General features: G+C 37.5%; 1 protein-coding gene across 1 annotated transcript in view; it reads left to right on the top strand.

The window, feature by feature from the left end:
• The window catches only part of CPLANE1 (ciliogenesis and planar polarity effector 1), a 125,061-nt gene extending 112,889 nt beyond the window's left edge, over positions 1-12,172 (top strand). The window contains 6 exon segments of the mRNA XM_036746498.1: positions 898-1,022; positions 1,409-1,498; positions 9,995-10,146; positions 11,723-11,742; positions 11,942-11,973; positions 11,976-12,172. Coding sequence (XP_036602393.1) covers positions 898-1,022; positions 1,409-1,498; positions 9,995-10,146; positions 11,723-11,742; positions 11,942-11,973; positions 11,976-12,055 — 499 coding nt within the window. The 3' untranslated portion in view covers positions 12,056-12,172.
• The last annotated feature ends 6,476 nt before the right edge of the window (positions 12,173-18,648 follow it).

The raw sequence follows: 18,648 nt of genomic DNA, 5'->3' as shown, positions 1-18,648 counted from the left end.
GAATATGTTAAAAACAGTTTCTTCTCTGCATCAGTGAAAGGAGTTTCCTCATTCAGAGTTTTCTGTACCATTGAAATCATAGGCCTGGATAAAAAAGTGTAGTCACAGAATGTCAGCATTAGAAGGGGTGCATGCCACCAGGACATGAGCAAGACTCCCCACTGCAACATGCCTGAAGTAGTGTCATCCAGCCTTTGCTTTTAGACCTCTCTCTAATGAGGAGGAACCTACTCTGTCCCCACACATCCCCTGCTATGTGAGATAGCTCTCATTGTTAGCAAAGTTTTCCCAAGCACTCAGCTAAATTTTCTTTTTTGAAACTTCCACTCCATTGCTTCTTGTTCTGTTTGCTGGCGCCGAGGGGAACAAATCTTCTCCCCATTGTGTGTGACAGACCTTCAAATACTTACACGGGCTAGCCACCCTGAGCTTCTTGAGCCTATCTTTATATAGCGTGATCTTGAGACTCTTCAGTATCTTAGTACCCTTCAGCGTATAATCACTAGCTTCTCAATTCCCTTTCCTGAATGTGGCAACCAGAACAGAACCAAAGCTTCCAAAGTTTAGCAAAGAGAAAAATCCAGAGATTCTTTAATGAATATTGTCAAGTATAGAAAGAAGAGCTACGCTTTCTACAGCTCCATTAAAAAAGTGATTTGTGTTAGACATAAAGGTGATTTATTGGAGATTATTAGATATTGAAGAAATGGATTAATTAGAAAATTGTGAAAACACTTCGATAAGTAAAGGAAATCTTAAGCTGGTAAGTTTTGGTAAAACTACTTATGTGGATTTGGAATTGTGCTGTATTTGTGGGAACTAAAAAATTTATAGCTCATGTTTATTACCAGCATATTTAGATTGTGAAAAATACAATAGCTTTTTCTCTCCTTTTAGAAAGGACCATAATATTAGTACCTTGTCACCGAGTCGAAATTCAAAAGTTAGATTTGCTTCCAAACCTACTTATATTCATGGAAGATCCCCTTTAAGCCAACATCAACATCCATCTCAACGAAACGGTAAGACTTAAAACCTTTAGCCCTGTAGAAGTGTTACTACTTATGACCGTGGTTCCATTTTGGTTGTTACTGCCGTTACCATTGACCACAACAAATGTGGCGAGGTTTTAAAGAAACGGTCTGCTCTCCAGGGAGCCGTCACAGACATCTCAGATATGCAAAGCTCTCTTTTCCGAGACTTCTCCAGTTGCAGCATTATTTTCCCTTCTTTCCTGATTTCTCAGAATTCCTGGTCTTTAGAAATGCCATTGCTGGCTACCTTGGAAAAGACTGTCTTGCTAGAAATGAGAAGGATAGTAAGCCCAAAAGTCCCTTCTACCTTGTGTTTGAGAATGTCTTCGTGTCGTAGGCCAAAGTCAAGGGTGTTATGTGCATTTCCCTTTCAGGAATGGCTGCTCTTCCAATAAAGAAAACAACAGAAATTACCAAAAGGCCTACACGCAATGTGTCATGCTCTCCAGACCTCTCCAGGCAAGGTAAATTATAAAAAATCAGATGTTCTATAAAAAAGTGTCTCCCAGAGACTTCACCATGTAGCACACACTCAGTTGAATTGCCAGAGGAAAAACTGGTAGCGACTCATCGTGGTTATATCGTTGGGTAATAACTCTGAGGGGCTGGACTTCTCACATAAGTTTAGCTAGCTCTCATGTAAAGGTCCCCAAATGTAAATGTGTTTGGGGTTGTAGGGTTAGTCACATGTGTTGTGGTGGCCTGCTCCCGCATGCCAAGGATGCACATGAGGCAGAGGGTACTTCACAGGTCATGACAAGAGAAGTCTTTTTCTCTTCTCGTGGCGTCCTCACCAGCTTCAGTAATGGGGGGTGGTAATAGAGGAGATCTCTGCTGCTCCACCGGAACGGGAGGCTCAGTTTGCTTGGTCTTTGAAGACTCGACGACCTCTGAGGTCACTGTGCTGTCCCGTCTCAGGTGACTCTGCCTCTGGGCGTACGCTGTCTCATCTGCCGCCTGGCAGCTCACAGCAGTTCTGCTTCAGTCACCACCAGGAAGCAAAAGAAACAATAACTGTAGTTTTAATGTTGCCTTGTACTGTTTTCCATTGAAATAAGGAAAAAGGAAAGCATGTCTCTTCCCCTTCATTACCAGCTATTAGAAAGAAGACTTTATGTTTGTTGCATCTACTCACACATTTGCAATTCAGCTTCCAATCCCACTACTGTATTAAGACGGCTTTGTCTCTGCCCTCAGTACCAACGTCAATGACTTTTTCTTAGTCCTTTTGGCCTTTGACCTTCCTGCTGAATTTCACATTGTTGATCCTGCCTGCTTTATCCTTGATTTCCCCACCTAGGCATGGATAGTCTCCAAATCTCTTTCCTCTGCCTTTAAAAAAAATAAGGTAACTGAAGGAACATAATAGTGTATTTACATCAGAAAAGGGAAAAAAATCATACCTTGAAAAAAACCTAATTCTAGAGACAGAGGAAAATATAAATCTTATTCTTATAACATTAATCCAATAAAACAAAAAAGAATGAATGGATAAGAAAACAAAACCCTAGAATCTGTTGCTTATAAGAAACACATTTTAAAAACAAGACATGCACAAAATAAAGCTGAGGGGATGGAAAAAATTTACTATGCGTCAAGTAAATCCAGAAAAGAGGAGTTGCCATCATACTACCAGACAAAACTAAAACAGACATTCAAAAAATAAAAAGTATAAACAAGGAAACTATGTTATGCTGAAAGGAACCCTAGACAATGAACCAAAATCAGTAATAAACTAATATGCTTCAAATGCCTTAGCATCCAAATTCACAAAGGAAACATTACCTGAGCTTCAAGAAGACATAGACAGTAACAGATTTCAATATCCCTTTATTTTTGGTCAAGTTTAACAAAGATAAAAGGCAAAATACAGAACTAAACAAATTTCTAGAAACTAGAGAATTAAGCTAGCAATTACTAGAATTAAATTAGAATTGCTAGAAGTAAACTAGAGAAACTAGAATTAAAAGACCTATGGTATCTTCTAAATGGGACAGCAAAAGAATAGACATATGCAGCACCTGGAACTTTAGCAAAAATTCACAGAGATATTGCAAACAGATGTAAAAAGATAGAAATTGTCAATACAATCTATATTAACCATAAGGTAACAAAAGCAAAAATTGGTTCAGGGACCACAAACAAAAGATATAGGCCCAAATGAAGGTTTAACAATGAAATCTTAAATAATGTATCTAAGAAGAAATTGTAGAAACAGTAATTATGTAAAAGAAAATAATAATGATGAAACCACATACGAAAATTTCTGGGAAGCAGCTAAAGCACTCAAGGGAAAATCATATTCTTAAAATCACTGACTAACAAAATAGAAAAAGAGAGAAGATTAATGAACTGAAATATGCCTTTTAAAACAAATAAACCTAAAATGAGCACAAAAAAGGAGATACTCATAATTAGAGGGAAAACACATAGATTAAAAACAAAAATCCCCATAGAAATGATAGAACTAAAAGCTGATTCTTTGAGAAGATGAATAAAATTGACAAGTCTTTGGCTAATCTGATTAAAAAGAGCAGAAAAATCACATCAATAAAATAACAAATGAGCAAGATAAAATCATGATAAAAACTGGAAGAAATAAAAAAGAATAATCAGAACATATTAAGAACATTTATATGCAAAACTGAGAACATGAAAGACATGTACCTTCAAAAATATAAAATACCCAAACTCTTAGAAGATCAGATAGAGATTTTAAATAATTGCTCAGAAGAGGAAAGACATTTCACTGTAAAAAGAGCTACCAAAGAAAAGAACTAATCTTGATGGATTCACAGGAGAATTCTAACGAACTTTTAAAGAACAGTTAATACCCATGCTTCACAAATTATTCTCAAAAACTGAGAATCATCAGAAGTCTTTCAGGAGACAAATACAGTCCTAATTCTTAAACCAGGGAAAAATAAAACCCAGAAAACTATAAGGCGATATCATTAATGAACATTGACTCAAAAATTGTAAACAAAATCCTATCAAACAGACTACAGTGATTTATTCAAGAAATCATTCATGATGACCAAGTAGTATTTATACCAGATGCAAAGATGGCTCAACATTAGAAAAACAATTAACATAATCATATTAAAAATCAAAACATCCAGCACCACATGATCATCTCAGTAGATGCAGAAAAAGCCTTTGACAAAGTAAAACATTCTTTTATGCAAAAAGCCCTATGAAGTATAAGCATAGAGGGGCCTTTTTTAATGTCATAAAAAGCATCTATCTAAAACCAAAAGCACATATCATATGCATTTTATACAGATGGAACTTTTCTCTGCAGAGGGGAAATTCTCTCGGATGTTAAACTGCTCAGACACACTTCTAGTAGAGCAAGTTGCCTGTAGGGTGTGTCTGTCCCTGAGGACATATACCAGATGCCCAGATTCCTCTTCCAGGTGGCCATTCTAGTAGGAGAGGCTGTGGTGTGCACAGCCTTGGGTTGAAGCCATAGATCTGCATCTCAACCAGAAGTGTCTGAGGCAGCCAGTGTACTGTCCTCAGGAGCGTGTAAGTCGAATGAACTTTATGGTCATCTCCAGGAAAATGGTGCTCATGGAGATAAGTGATGCCCATAAATTTTTGAGAAAGGTGATAGCAGATGCTGTCATTGTAGAACATGGTAACATGCGACTGGTGGAGGCAGTTTTGTTACTAGAAATACATCGGGCACAGGTGCACCTTCTGTTGCTTAGTCAGGAAGCTGACTTATCTGTAGACTCCTGACTCCCTGACCAGCCTGCCAGTCGTACTGAGGATATGGCACTATCAGTTCCTACCTGCAGATCATGTGGGCAGGACACGATGGTGCAGAAAGAAATCCACAGTTTTGATGAAACCAGAAAGGAGCTTTTTTCTTGGATAGAACAACCTGGATAATGATCTTCACAAAGAGTCTGGTGGACTGAAAATGTGGGTGAAGGGAGAAGGATGCTGTATCTGACATTTTTTTAGTACCCTCACCTCTGGCCACACCAGTACTTCCTCAGTGTGGGGAGATCATCTCCAGCTGGCTGGTGGAAACAAAGGCCATGGCCACAAGGGCAGCTCATAGGACCCATACAGCATCCTGGCTCTTAAGCATAGGCCCTCAGCACCTCAAAGCACGTATTATCTGCAAGGTTCTTAGTCTTCTGATTGGATGAGGCATTTTGGGATTCTATTTCCTCATTTGCAAAATCCAGGGCTTACTAGATATCTAAGGTCTCTGTACGGTAAAGATAGGATTTTACCAAAAGGTCTGGAAATAATTGCCATTCTAATATTATTATTGAAAGCCTACATCTAGAATATTATGCAGGTTCTGTTTTGTTATCAATAAATACCCAACTTGGAGTGCTATTTTTGGAAATTTTATAAAATTTACTCTTGAGATTTGTGCAGCTTTTTCTTACATATTTTGCTATTATCTTCTGATGAGTTGTCTCAGGTAGAGCTTAGAGAAAAATGAGTGGCCTAGAACAGGACAGTACAAAATGGTCCTCAGGAAGAAGCATCTGAGTAGAAAAGAGCACTGCCTGTTGTGGCCACTCATTTAGATTCTGGGTTTAGAGCTGGGAGGAGGAAGGTAGAGGCTTGCCTAATTTAACCCCTCACTTCACAGCTGAGTCAAATGAGTCCCAGAGGAGTAACTGTCTTGGTCAAAGTCCCACAGGCAGCAAATGAGAGCTGCTGTTTAAGCCTTTATCCTCTGACTCCAAATCCAGCCTGCTTTCCATCACTCCAGTGTTGAATATGCCATCTGTTGGTTAAAATTTAAACTAATGATGCTGAAATTCTGGCTTGAGAACTTTCATTTCACCAGATTCCATGATGGTCTGAATTTGTTTTTAAGAGGTTTTTTTTTTTTTTAGAATTAATTGTTAACATTTCAAAGCTTTATTTGTAAAATAGTCTTGTGCATGTAAATTAATATAAACTGTTCTCTGTAGCAATCCAGAACGTAATTATAAGGCCCATTTCATAGATGAAAATTCTGAAAGCCTAGAAACCTTCCCAGGGTAGTGTGAGACGAAGCTTCCCAGTTACTGCTGAACTTCTATTACATCTTGAATTCAGAGAAACAAATTTCACACCTAGTTCTTTCCAGTGACCGTTTTTTGTAGCATGTTAAGTCTGCTCTTTAGCCCTTGTTCAATTTTCTTTATCATCTTTTAATCTCTCTTTTTATACCACCTGCTGTGGTGCTTGTCATCAGCATCTAGATTCACTCTTCAGCTCATATTTTTTAAAGAACAGTTTTTACTTCCTGCAAAGATGGGTTCAAGATTTGTTCTTTCTGTAACATCCTCACCTTATAACTTACTCCTGGCCTTGTGAACTACATTGACATTCTACTTAAAACAGCAAAGATAAACATTTTTGGGGAGAATAAGGTTTTTGTGCAAGACTTTGAAGTGGCAGCCATGGTTCCTGTCTTCAGAATTGTCATGGTACAGGTGGCTGTTGAATGACATTATCCTCATCTCTCTTCATACCTTTAGTCTGTGTGTATCTAGCTTGTCACCTTAAAGTTCAACCAGAGTTAAATATCTAACCTCTTCTGTTGACAAAACATCCATCTCTTCCCTTAGCTAGATTGTTTGTCTTCTTTGTGGTAACGTAGGAGTTTCTAGGGGTAAATTGCCTTAGATCCTAGGATTCTAGAAGAATTTTTTTTTCATATTTGAAAAGGTTTTAAGAAAAACATGTGTGTGGGGGTGGGGGCAGGGGAGTTGTTTGCCATCCTTGAGCCCATCTTTTGACTATGTATTTGAAAATCATAATTTTTAAATAGATAGTATAAGATTGATTAGGCTAACTTAATTTTAATCGATTAGAATTTAGGTAGCACTCCGAAGATAGTACTTAGAATCTTACCATGATAGTTATTTCTTACATCTTAAGGTAAAGATGAAGTTATTTCTTACATATATCTCAGTATGTAACCATAGGGTGAAATATGTACCCATGTGTGACAGTAATGGTAACAGTAGCTCTTTTCTTCAGGAGGACACTTTACTGATTTAGCAAAACTTGGTATTAGAATGTTTGCACTTATTATCAAGAGATTGCAAGTATTTGTGTCTAACAAAGTAGTTTGAGTAGTTCGCTGGATGGTCATTGCTACCACATCAAATCAGTGTTGCTTTGGGGTTAATCTAAGTCTGAATGAAGTGTGTATGTGTGTGCGTGCCTGTGTGTGTTTTATGGTACAGCAGGGTACTTTTGCCAGGGGTGTTAACACACACTAGGCTGCTTGTAAGCTTCAAACCTGATGTAATGAAACTAGATAATAGGTTAACAACTTTGGGACTTCAACTAGAAATCATCAAATAAGGAGAACGATGATACTCTTTTAAAAGGCATATACTCCTGTGTTACATTCCATGTTGTCTTTTTTCAGAAAAAATGATTATATATGAAAATGTGAATTGATATTACATATAGTTTTACTTTTTAAAAAATATATAATAAATTCAACATGTTGCTTTCAAAGATGTCCTCTCCACATTTCCTTCTGAAATTACTTATTTTCTTCTGTGCATTTTAAAAAGTGCTTTAGTGACCTTCTCTTCTTTTTGGAGGGTCAACTTTGTTGCTAGTTTCTCTTTCCCTCTTCCCCATATTCAAAAAGAAAAAGACATTTATAGCATGCAAAACAGACAAACCCGCACGTTTACCATTTACAAAAATGCATGCTCCTTTCTGCCCCTTGGGTTTGTTGGACATCTGGCAGGTGATAGGTAGCATGCCTCATCTGTCCTCTGGAGCCCAGTGAGATTTGTCATTGCATTGCTCAGAGTTCTCAGAAGACTGCTGATGATTGTTTTTCTCTATAATATTGTTATCGCTTGCATCAGTTCATACACATCTTTCCAGGTTTACCTGAAATATTCCCTTTCATAATTTCTTATTGTGCAATAATATTCCATTACATTCATATGCCATAATTTCTTCAGCCATTCTTCAATTGATAGATACTTCCTTTGTGTCCAGTTCTTTGTTACAACAAAAAAGTGTTACTATGAATGTTGTTGTACATGAGTCCCTTTTCTGTTTCTTTGGGTCGTCGGTCTTGTAGTGGTATTGCTGGGTCAATATGCATTGTATTCACCTAGAGTGCCCCAGTGTGCCTGCCTTTCCCTAGCCCTCCAACAATTGTCATTTTACTTCTTTTTTTGGTCACCTTTGATAATTTTCTAAGTTTGTAAGTCACATTCCATTTTTTCACCTAACTCTGTCCACCTTATCCCTACATTGCTGATGTGAAGGCAGTCATTTTCATTCCTGAACATAAATAAATTACCCACAAGGCAAGGGGGAGAGACTGTTTGGAGGCTACTAATGGGCATTTGCTGTAGAACAGAGGCTGGCAAACTATGACCTATGGGTACTGGCCAGATCTGTTTGTGTATGGTCTGAGAGCTGTTATTGGAACACAGCCATGTTCATTTATTTACATATTGCCATTGGCTGCTTTTGTGCTACGAGAGACTGAGGTGGTGCTCTGATTGCCCTGTCCTGCTGCTTGGTTCACTACAAACCACAGTGATTTTTGAGGGCCACACATATTAGTGTACCACATTTTTTATTAGTGTTACCAGTGCATACCTATCATACTAAAACAAGGAATGAGGCGGGGGAAAAAGTTCCATATGATTTTTTAAACTCAAGGTTGAGATTGAAGTTTTTCAGAATGAGAAGAACCGCCCTCATTCATCATTACCCAACCCTGTATGGCTTTGGAAATGAGCTTTTGCTACAGGCTTGATAATGAATTCAACCTAAAAATCACAAGACACTTCACTCGTATGTGAAACTTATACGATGGTCAAGTCAGTTCAGCAACAACTAACATTGTTTGACTCACAAATGATGTCAAGCTGCTTTTATACACTTCCTGTCCTATCAGGAGTTAAAACGAGAAGCAATATCTCCATTCCCATACAGATTTGCAGTGGATATATTTTCCAACCTCGAACTCCAGCAGCCTTTTTAGACCTCGATGTAAGTGCAAAAGAAATTTCCATATTTCAAACTGCATTTAACTGTGCAGTTGAAGAGCTTCCACCTAACCCTCATTTGTAAGCCATTAATCGCATGTGAATGACATGCTAAAAAGCCAGTTTTCAAGAAAAGAATCGAATAGAATTCTTTAAATGCCTTCCAATCAATGATTATGATTAATTAAAAACATATGCTCATGGAATGATATCAGTATTTGCACTGCTTGTCTATGTGAAAAGACATTTTCAAAGATGAACTACATAAAATCTCATTACAGATCAGCATTAATAGATGAACATTTCAATTGATTTTGATGATAGGAGATACTCACTTTGGACTCTAATCAAACAAAATGTTATTCCACAGAAAAAGAATTCCATTCTTCCCACTAGTAGACCTGTAATACTAAAAACATATTTATTTTTAATTTTGAAATTCATCAGTAAAGTACCTACTTACCTCCTTAGCTTTGCACTGGCCTGCAAAGCCTAAAATATTTACTATCTGGCCCTTTGCATAAAAAGTTTGTCAACCCCTGCTTGGAAGAATGGGCTGAAAAATGTGTTCCGAAGCAGTGGCAGTGTATATGAAAGGTTAATTATCCTATATCCCAAGGCAGGTCTTTCTTTTGAGTTTGTCTTAGCATCTGTAAAGACTCTCCACTCCAGGCCTCTCATAGTAGTTCTTAAGTTTTGAGCCTTGAGAGAAAATAACAATTATTTCTCTCTCAGATTGACACTTTAATAGCCTTTGCTCTAGGACGGCACCATATAGAAACTATCAAATGCCCTGAGAAGAATATATTGCTCGGACAACTGTGAGTCTAACTGTGGAATATAATAGGGTGCCTTGGCCCCAACAGTAAATGTCCTAACAAAGAATACTGATATCCATCTCAGGAACGTGTCAATATAGCCAGATATATCACCTCTGCTTTTTCTCCTTTGAAGACTTTGGTTATCCCCCTCAACGAGCCAGATCCATAAAAAGTTCTGAAACCAGTACATCCACAAGTAATGCGGAAGAATACGAGAGGGAACACAGGACTATGCCTGAAGGTGTTGACGAGATTCTTTGCAGAAGTCCAAATTCCTCCCTTGAGGTAAGAATTATAACTTCAACAGGTTTTGCAAGGGAGTTGGGTCTCATGTTGGATAGGATTGGGATGGGGAAAGGATGAAGGACATGTGAACGAAAAGAAGAGACTAGCTTCACATGGATACGGAAGTCTGGGAATGAGCCCAGTGTGAATGGGATAACAAGTATCTCTTTCTTTTTGTCTCTTTAATCTTCTTGTTCCCTAAAGTTCTTGTCCTTTCTCAGTTGGATCTCTAGTTCACAAGTTGCAAAGTCTTTTCTTACCATTGTAACAACTGAAGCCCCCTCTTTTCACCTCTAGTCTCCTAATATTTCTTTCTCTTTTTGTCATCTTCTGTTCCACACAGATTTTAATACTTCATAACTTTTTTTTTCTGCTGTGAAGGCTTTGGCTCTGCAGATCTCATACCTTAGATTTCAATTCCTTGTGTCAGCATCCATGCTTTCATACTTCAGCTCAGAGTTGTCATCTTCTTACAAGTTCCTTGCTCCTTCTTTACAACAGCTGTTGAATAGTGGATGGATCTTCATTCTCTACTTTCAGGAATATCTGTTGCAGGGAGAACTATGCTATGTCTGAAGTTGCCTGAAATCAAGATGGTTAAACTTACCCTTTTTTATACCAAAGTTACTTTGCCAGGAAGCAGTTGTCCATAGCGGGTCTGAGAAGTTAGAGTCACTACCTTTGGTTCTCAGAACCCTAACTAATCCCATAATCACTATTACAACCCGTACAAATCTTGTTGTGCTTAGGTTATCTTATTTAAAATATTATATGGTCCTATTGCTTATACTCGGAAGATTTTCTAGGCTATTCCAACTGAAGAAGAAAGGCTCTCGAAGCACTGCCAGAAGCGCAGATAAATGAAATAAGAATTCCATATTGGTATGATTTGAACTTTGAGCTGATTGCTTGTAGGGAAGTTAGGCAGAGACAGGATGATAAGTGCCATTTCATAAACAGCACTTGGGAAATTGCAGTAGAGACATAGGTTGGGGGGATGAAAATGGTATTAGCTTCCCTACATGAGGATGACTTTGACCTCAGCCATTTATTTTCTTTCTTCAATTCAGCAAGGAATTATTGCTTCTTATTTGCCAGAGATGTAAAGACAAAATCCAAACAGTTCCTTCCCTCAGGAGTTAGATTCTATTTCTTTTGGAGTGATATACAAAAGATCTTAGAACATCCTCCTCATTTGGTGCCTGGTACTCACAAGTCGTCTTCAGAGAAGACGGGGGTCAGTTTGGTGATTTGTTACAGCAGGGATGAAAGTAGATTGTTGACAATTTGAGAGCCCTTTTGGAAATGAATAGAAGAATCCTGTTGAAAACCTCACTTAATGCCAAATTAATGGTTCAAGGTAATCCCAGAGACCCTTGTAAATGGGCTTTTGGTATCATAAGTAAGACACCTCTAGAGGTTCTGCCTTTTCCCCAATACAGTGAATGATATTCAGAACTACGTCATTTTAAACTAAAATTGGACTCAGAGGAATTCTAGCCAGATTTCTCAGATTTTCTTTCAGCAACTAATCCTTTTGTAACTAACCGGACCAGAGAAATATTGCTTATTTGAGGACTTCTTAGATGATTTCCAGTCCAACTGCTAGAGCCACTCTTATTTACCATTACTGTCAACCTCAGATGGGCTGTGAACACTAACCATGATGAGACAGGTCAGAGTTGGGTCCAAGGATCTCTTTTTAGGTTTTATTTAGCTTGTCTAAGTTGGTCAGGAATGGGACTAACCAAATTTTTCCCTTTGCTCAATAGAACTTTCACCACTGAAGATGAAGGTTTCCCATAAGCATCAGTGGCCTGGATAGTGGGTCGAGAGCACTGGCAGCATCCTCAGCAAGATTGACTGGCGTGCTGTTGATGACCTGGTGGCCGCGGTAGAAAACACGTGAATAAGTTGTGCCTTGGGCAGTGTGTGTCCAGGCTGCTGTGCACAATACCAGAGTGACTGATGGTAAAAATGACATCTCAGGGAAAGACTTGGACCAGAGAAGGGGGATTGTGATGACATGATACTAGCATCAGGGAAAATTCAATACATGATTCAAACTAGGAAGGAGAAGACATTGTGCCAGCTATAGTGCCAGTCTCTGCATTGTACAAGGATGGCCACACATCATTAGTAAATTAATCATATCACATGAATAAAACATTTTCCTTAAATCATATTATTTTTATTGTTTTTCATCTTTAGGAAACAGTAGAAATGTTTTCATGCTTTTCATTTAAAAGTTCAGATGTTTTAGTCCCCGTTCAAATAAATGTATACAGAACATTGTTTTAAATGGTTTTAAACCAATAAAAATTTTTTTCTGGCCTCTATTGTGATTTAAAATAGCTAATGTATCTAGGCGAACCTGATTCAAATGCCTGTTTGACCACCTAAAATGAAAGGAAGCTTGTGAACAATGCATTGGGGGTTCCAGAGGGTTGTACTGATTATTACAGACAGTAGTCACAGAGGAATCTGGGGGAGGCATGTCTGAGGTGGAGTGAGGACAGATAGTTTTTGCTTTAAGCACAGATGTTTCTGCATCCCTGGATTAGGAGAGAGATAGTGGGAGGTTGTTAACCAAAGGACAGGGATGCAGCAAAGCATTTGGATTGGAGCTCTACCAAGAACATGACATGTGCGCCTGCCTCCTGAACATGACCATAGGGATGGACTTGGGCACAGGAGTAGGCATGTGTGTCCCAACGTGGCTAATGGGGGAATTGGTTTGTTTCCCATTTTTTTTCCCAGGAAAGGAGAGGAGCTGGTTGGAAAAGGAAAAATAAATATATATAAAATCTAATTAAAAATAAAGAATGACTAAATTTGAAGGTATATTCATTATTCATTGTTGGAATGCACCTCTATAATGAAAATATCACCTAAATTGATCTATAAGTGGAATGCAATACCAGTCAAATTACTAGGGGTATGTATGACTTATAAAAGTTTAAGTAAGAATTTAGCAAAAAATCTAAAGTCTCAAGTGAAATAGTCGGGGGGGGGGGGTTGCGGAGCGCAGGGAGGACTAGCACTCCTAGACCTGAAATATACCACAAAACAGAAATTATCAAAACTATTTAGTTACTGGTTAAAAAAAGAAATGTAGGCCAGTGGACTGACCATGAGGGACAATCAGAAAAAAAATGATTCTATAACCCAGTGTTTGATGTATCTTGGAAAATAAATTACATGGAGAAGAATTGCTTTTTCCTTGATTCATTCATACATCCTGCGTTGGGTTCTAAGCCTTATTTCAGCTAACTGCTTTCCAGTTTTCCTAGCAATTCTCCTTGAAGAAAAAGCACTAAGTGCCAGGAAATGTGCTGATTGCTGGGGATACAGACACCAAAAGGAGACAGTGCTTGCCTTGAGGGGTCTTACATTCTAATAGAAGATGAGAGAGAGAAGAGAGTGGTAGCCAGGAAAAGGTGTTAGGTTCTAGGAGATGAGGGTTGGTGAATGAAATCATTAGGCAGGCAGTTAAGACACAGCAGGAATGGTAGCATTTTGATTTGTTTAGTATTATCCAAACGAAGCAGAAAGATGAAGATGGGAGAGTACAAGGGGGGCATGGTGGGAAGATATTAGCAATTACAGGATGTAGGGCCTGCTCTGGAGGCAGCTAGATGTACTCAACTTCCATTAATTAGGAGAACATGGTCTGAGGGTGGGAGGCAGAGGGGAGTGTTAGGGCATCATGGCAAGGTATGCCACATTACATTAATACGTGACTGGAATATTAAAGTCATCATGAAAAAGAGCCAAGAGAACTAGATCAAGTACCTTTCACTACCGTGGTTTGGGGTACAGTTTTTAACCAAATTAGAGAAGCCATCACAAAAGATAAAATCAGTAATTTCTTGACTTGTAACTTATTTGGTTAAGTCATCTATTTCTTGTTTCTGGCAGGACTGGCATATCTGATGACTATCACTTCTGTTTCTACTTCCAGTAACCTTTACCTAAATACTCTCTTTTTGCTTCCCTCTTCTAGTTTCTGGATTTTGTCACGAGTACTTTTTTAAAAATATATTTATTTCTTTACATTAATTTTTCAACATGAGTACTTAATATATAATTCTTATTTTCACCTAATATAACTTCCTGTTTGCTTTGAATAAAACATATCCTTGAAAGTTATATTCTGGTCATGCATCTCATTTAGTTACTCATAGAGCATCTCATATAGCTACTGATTATGTGGCGGCCAGCAGACTTCTTTCGTATTAATTATTAGCATATCAGAGAATATATGACTTCTCAGTCATGTAATCAACAAGATGACAATTACTTCCTCCAAAACTCCAACTCTAACCCTCCCCCATGCCACAAAAAAAGGAATTATGCACCAGATTGAAAAAGAAAGCATCCTTGTCAAAGTCTTTTTATGAGAGAAATACAGTCCTGATACCTTAAACCAAGGAAGTTTAATAAAGCAAGAAAAAAAAGTATAGACCAGTGTGATTGTTGAATATTGATTTAAACAGTTTGAATAAAAACCTGGCAAAAGACTACAGTAATTTAAAAAAAAAATCATGCTCAATTTGGATTTATGCCAGGGATGCAAGGATGGCTTATCATTAGAAAGACAGACTCATTAATTAGCATATTAAAAATAAAAAATTAAAGCATATGATTATCCCAATAAATGAAGAAAAGCCTTTGACAAAGCACAATATTCATTTATGCTAAAAACCCTACGAAAAGTATAGGCATAAAGGGACCTATATATGATAAAAAATACCTAAATACAAAAGCTAGCATTAAATCAAAATGAGACAAGAAACTTTTCTAATAAATATAGGACTAAATCAAGGATGCTCCTCACTATTTGATATAGTTCTAGATATGTTAGTAATAGTGAATAAGAGAAATTAAAGGCATAAAGATAGACTAAATCATCCTTATAGGATTTACTCAGAACATCCCATGGAGTCAGCAAAAAAACTAATTGAGACAATAGCTTCAGTAAAGTTGCAAGCTGCAAAAATAACTCATAAAAATTCAACATTCCTATGTAATAATAATAATAATAATAATACTATAATCTAGGAGTCAATAATAGAAAAGAAATGCCATTTATGATAACTACAACCTAATTAAAATATCTGGAAGTCAATCTACCAAGACACAGTCAATATCTGTGTAAGTATAATGATAAAAGTTCTCTTTTAAACAACTTAAATACCTGAAGTGATATTCAGTGCTCAAGGCTAGGCTATGCCAACATAATAAAAATGACAATACTACCAAGGTTAATTTACGGATGTAGTGCTACCAAACTGCAAACTACCTGATGAATTATTTTACAGAGATAGACAAAATAATTTTTTAAAAATTAATTTAGAGGAACAAAAGACATAATATCAAGGAAAATAATTTTAAAAGGTAAGAATGAAGGAAGAATAGCACTGCTAGATCTCTAACCACAGTATAAGCCAGAAATTATTGAAACTATTTGGTACTGGTTAAAAAAAACAGAAAAAGAAAATCAGTGGAATAGACTAAATATGGAAGAATGAGAACTAATCAGACTCAATAAACCCAGTGTTTAATGAGCCTGAAAATGTGTATCATCTAGAAAATAACTTTGTATTTAATGAGAACTTCTGGGAAAAATGGAAAGAAGTCTAGCAGAAATTAGGCTTAGATCGATATTTTACATTATATTCCACAAATTCAAAATGGATATGTGACCTCAGAATATTAAAGAACATCGCACGGAAAAATTAGAAGACAGAAGCAGGTCATAGATCTTTCACAGATGTGGTTGGGAGTGAATTCTTAACAAGGGCAAGAGGCAAGTACAAAAGAAAGTAATTTTGATTACATTAAACTGAACAAGTTTCATGTGAAAAAATGCAACTAGGATAAAAAGAACTGGTTAACTAGAAAAAAACTTTGTATCTAATGTCTCTGATGAGGATCAAATATAAGACAAATATAAAACTAATAAATATATGGCGGAGGGGGGAGGAGCTGGAGATGGGGGTTGGGGTCCCCCACAGGAAAAACTCTCATGGTGGTGAGAGTTAACAACGCTATCCTTAGCTTCAAGAGGCTAATGGATCTGTGCAAAAACCTGGAGTTCCAGGCTCCTGGTAAAATCATTCGCCGCCCCCTTCCCTATTTTATAGTCAACTCCTATTTTTGTACTTCATACATAATGACACAAATAATGCACAATACCTTTGGAAAAGAATTCCTCCTGCTTTCAACTCTGCAAATTCTGAATTTTGGGGGAATTTGGTCAGTAGGACAAAAAATCTGGCAATGAGATTTCTTAGGACTCCATACAACCACTGGTTCTCATGAATGGTCTAAGAGATATGGCTTAGAAGACCAGACTTTGCCCTGGTTTCTCAGGCCAGTATCTCAATGATTACTGATATTGCAACACTTGTTGGACTTCCTGTTGAAGAAACAGCAAAAAGGTATATTATGGCAAAGATGGCATGCTAAATCCACTAACAACACCCCTGAACCCAAGTGGCTCAACAGGATGTTTCCTATAACACACTTGTTCATGAACTTGTTTCAGTCCCACCAATCTCACATAAAAATAATTAGCCGTACTGACTCTGGCTCTTCTTTGAAAACTGATCTGTCTTTTTGTTCCAGATCAAATCTGCGAATCTTGCATGCTAACCGATCTGGAAAACCCAAACTGTTATTTTTTTTTTAAATGCAATTTATTTATTTAACATATTTGGTTTTCAGCATTGATTTTCACAACATTTTGAATTACAAATTTTCTCCCCATTTCTACCCTCCCCCCACTCCAAGATGGCATATATTCTGGTTGCCCTGTTCCCCAGTCAGCCCTCCCCTCTATCACCCCCCTCCCCTCTCATCCCCTTTTCCCTTCCTTTCTTGTAGGGCAAGACAAATTTCTACGCCCCATTGCCTGTGTATCTTATTTTATAGTTGCATGCAAAAACTTTTTTTTTTGTTTTTGAACATCTGATTTTAAAACTTTGAGTTCCAAATTCTCTCCCCTCTTCCCTTCCCACCCTCCCTAAGAAGTTGAGCAATTCAACCTAGGCCACACATGTATTATTATGTATAACCCTTCCACAATACTCATGTTGTGAAAGGCTAACTACATTTTGCTCCTTCCCAACCCATCCCGCTTTATTGAATTTTCTCCCTTGACCCTGTCCCCTTTCCAAAGTGTTTGTTTTGATTACCTCCACCCCCATCTGCCCTTCCCTCCATCATCCCCCCGCCTTTTATTTTTTTTTTTATCTTCCTCCCTCTTCTTTCCTGTGGGGTAAGATACCCAACTGAGTATGTATGGTATTCCCCCTCGGGCCAAATCTGATGAGAGCAAGGTTCACTCATTCCCCCCTCACCTGCCCTCTCCCCCCTCCTCCCATAGAACTGCTTCCTCTTGCCACCTTTATGGGAGATAATCCACCCCATTCTATCTCTCCCTATCTCCCTCTCTCAGTATGTTGCTCTCTCATCCCTTAATTTCATTTTATTTCTTTTAGATATCTTCCCTTCATCTTCAACTCACCCTGTGGCTGCTCTCTCTCTTTACATATATATATAATATATATATATATATATATATATATATATATATATATATATATATATAAACACATATATATATATATACACATACATACACATACATACATATACACATAGATACATACATACATACACATTCACTTATATATACATAAACATATATACACACACACACACACACACACACACACACATATATATATATATATATATATATATATATATATATATGCATATTCCCTTCAACTACCCTAATACTGAGGTCTCATGAATCATACTCATCATCTTTCCATGTAGGAATGTAAACAAAACAGTTCAACTTTAGTAAGTCCCTTGCAATTTCCGTTTCTTGATTACCTTTTCATGCTTCTCTTGATTCTTGTGTTTGAAAGTCAAATTTTCTATTCAGTTCTGGTCTTTTCACTGAGAAAGCTTGAAAGTCCTCTATTTTATTGAAACTCCATATTTTGCCTTGGAACATGATACTCAGTTTTGCTGGGTAGGTGATTCTAGGTTTTAATCCTAGCTCCATTGACCTCCGGAATATCGCATTCCACGCCCTTCGATCTCTTAATGTAGAAGCTGCCAGATCTTGGGTTATTCTGATTGGGTTTCCACAATACTCAAATTGTTTCTTTCTGGCTGCTTGCAGTATTTTCTCCTTGATCTGGGAGCTCTGGAATTTGGCAACAATATTCCTAGGAGATTTCTTTTTGGGATCTATTTGAGGAGGCGATCGATGGATTCTTTCAATTTCTATTTTGCCCTGTGGCTCTAGAATATTAGGGCAGTTCTCCTTGATAATTTCCTGAAAGATGGCATCTAGGCTCTTTTTTTGATCATGGCTATCAGGTAGTCCAATAATTTTTAAATTATCTCTCCTGGATCTATTTTCCAGGTCAGTGGTTTTTCCAAGGAGATATTTCACATTGTCTTCCATTTTTTCAT

The sequence above is a fragment of the Trichosurus vulpecula genome, chromosome 1 (genome assembly GCF_011100635.1).
Source record: "Trichosurus vulpecula isolate mTriVul1 chromosome 1, mTriVul1.pri, whole genome shotgun sequence".
Taxonomy (NCBI): domain Eukaryota; kingdom Metazoa; phylum Chordata; class Mammalia; order Diprotodontia; family Phalangeridae; genus Trichosurus; species Trichosurus vulpecula.
This window is presented reverse-complemented; position numbering and strand designations above follow the sequence as displayed.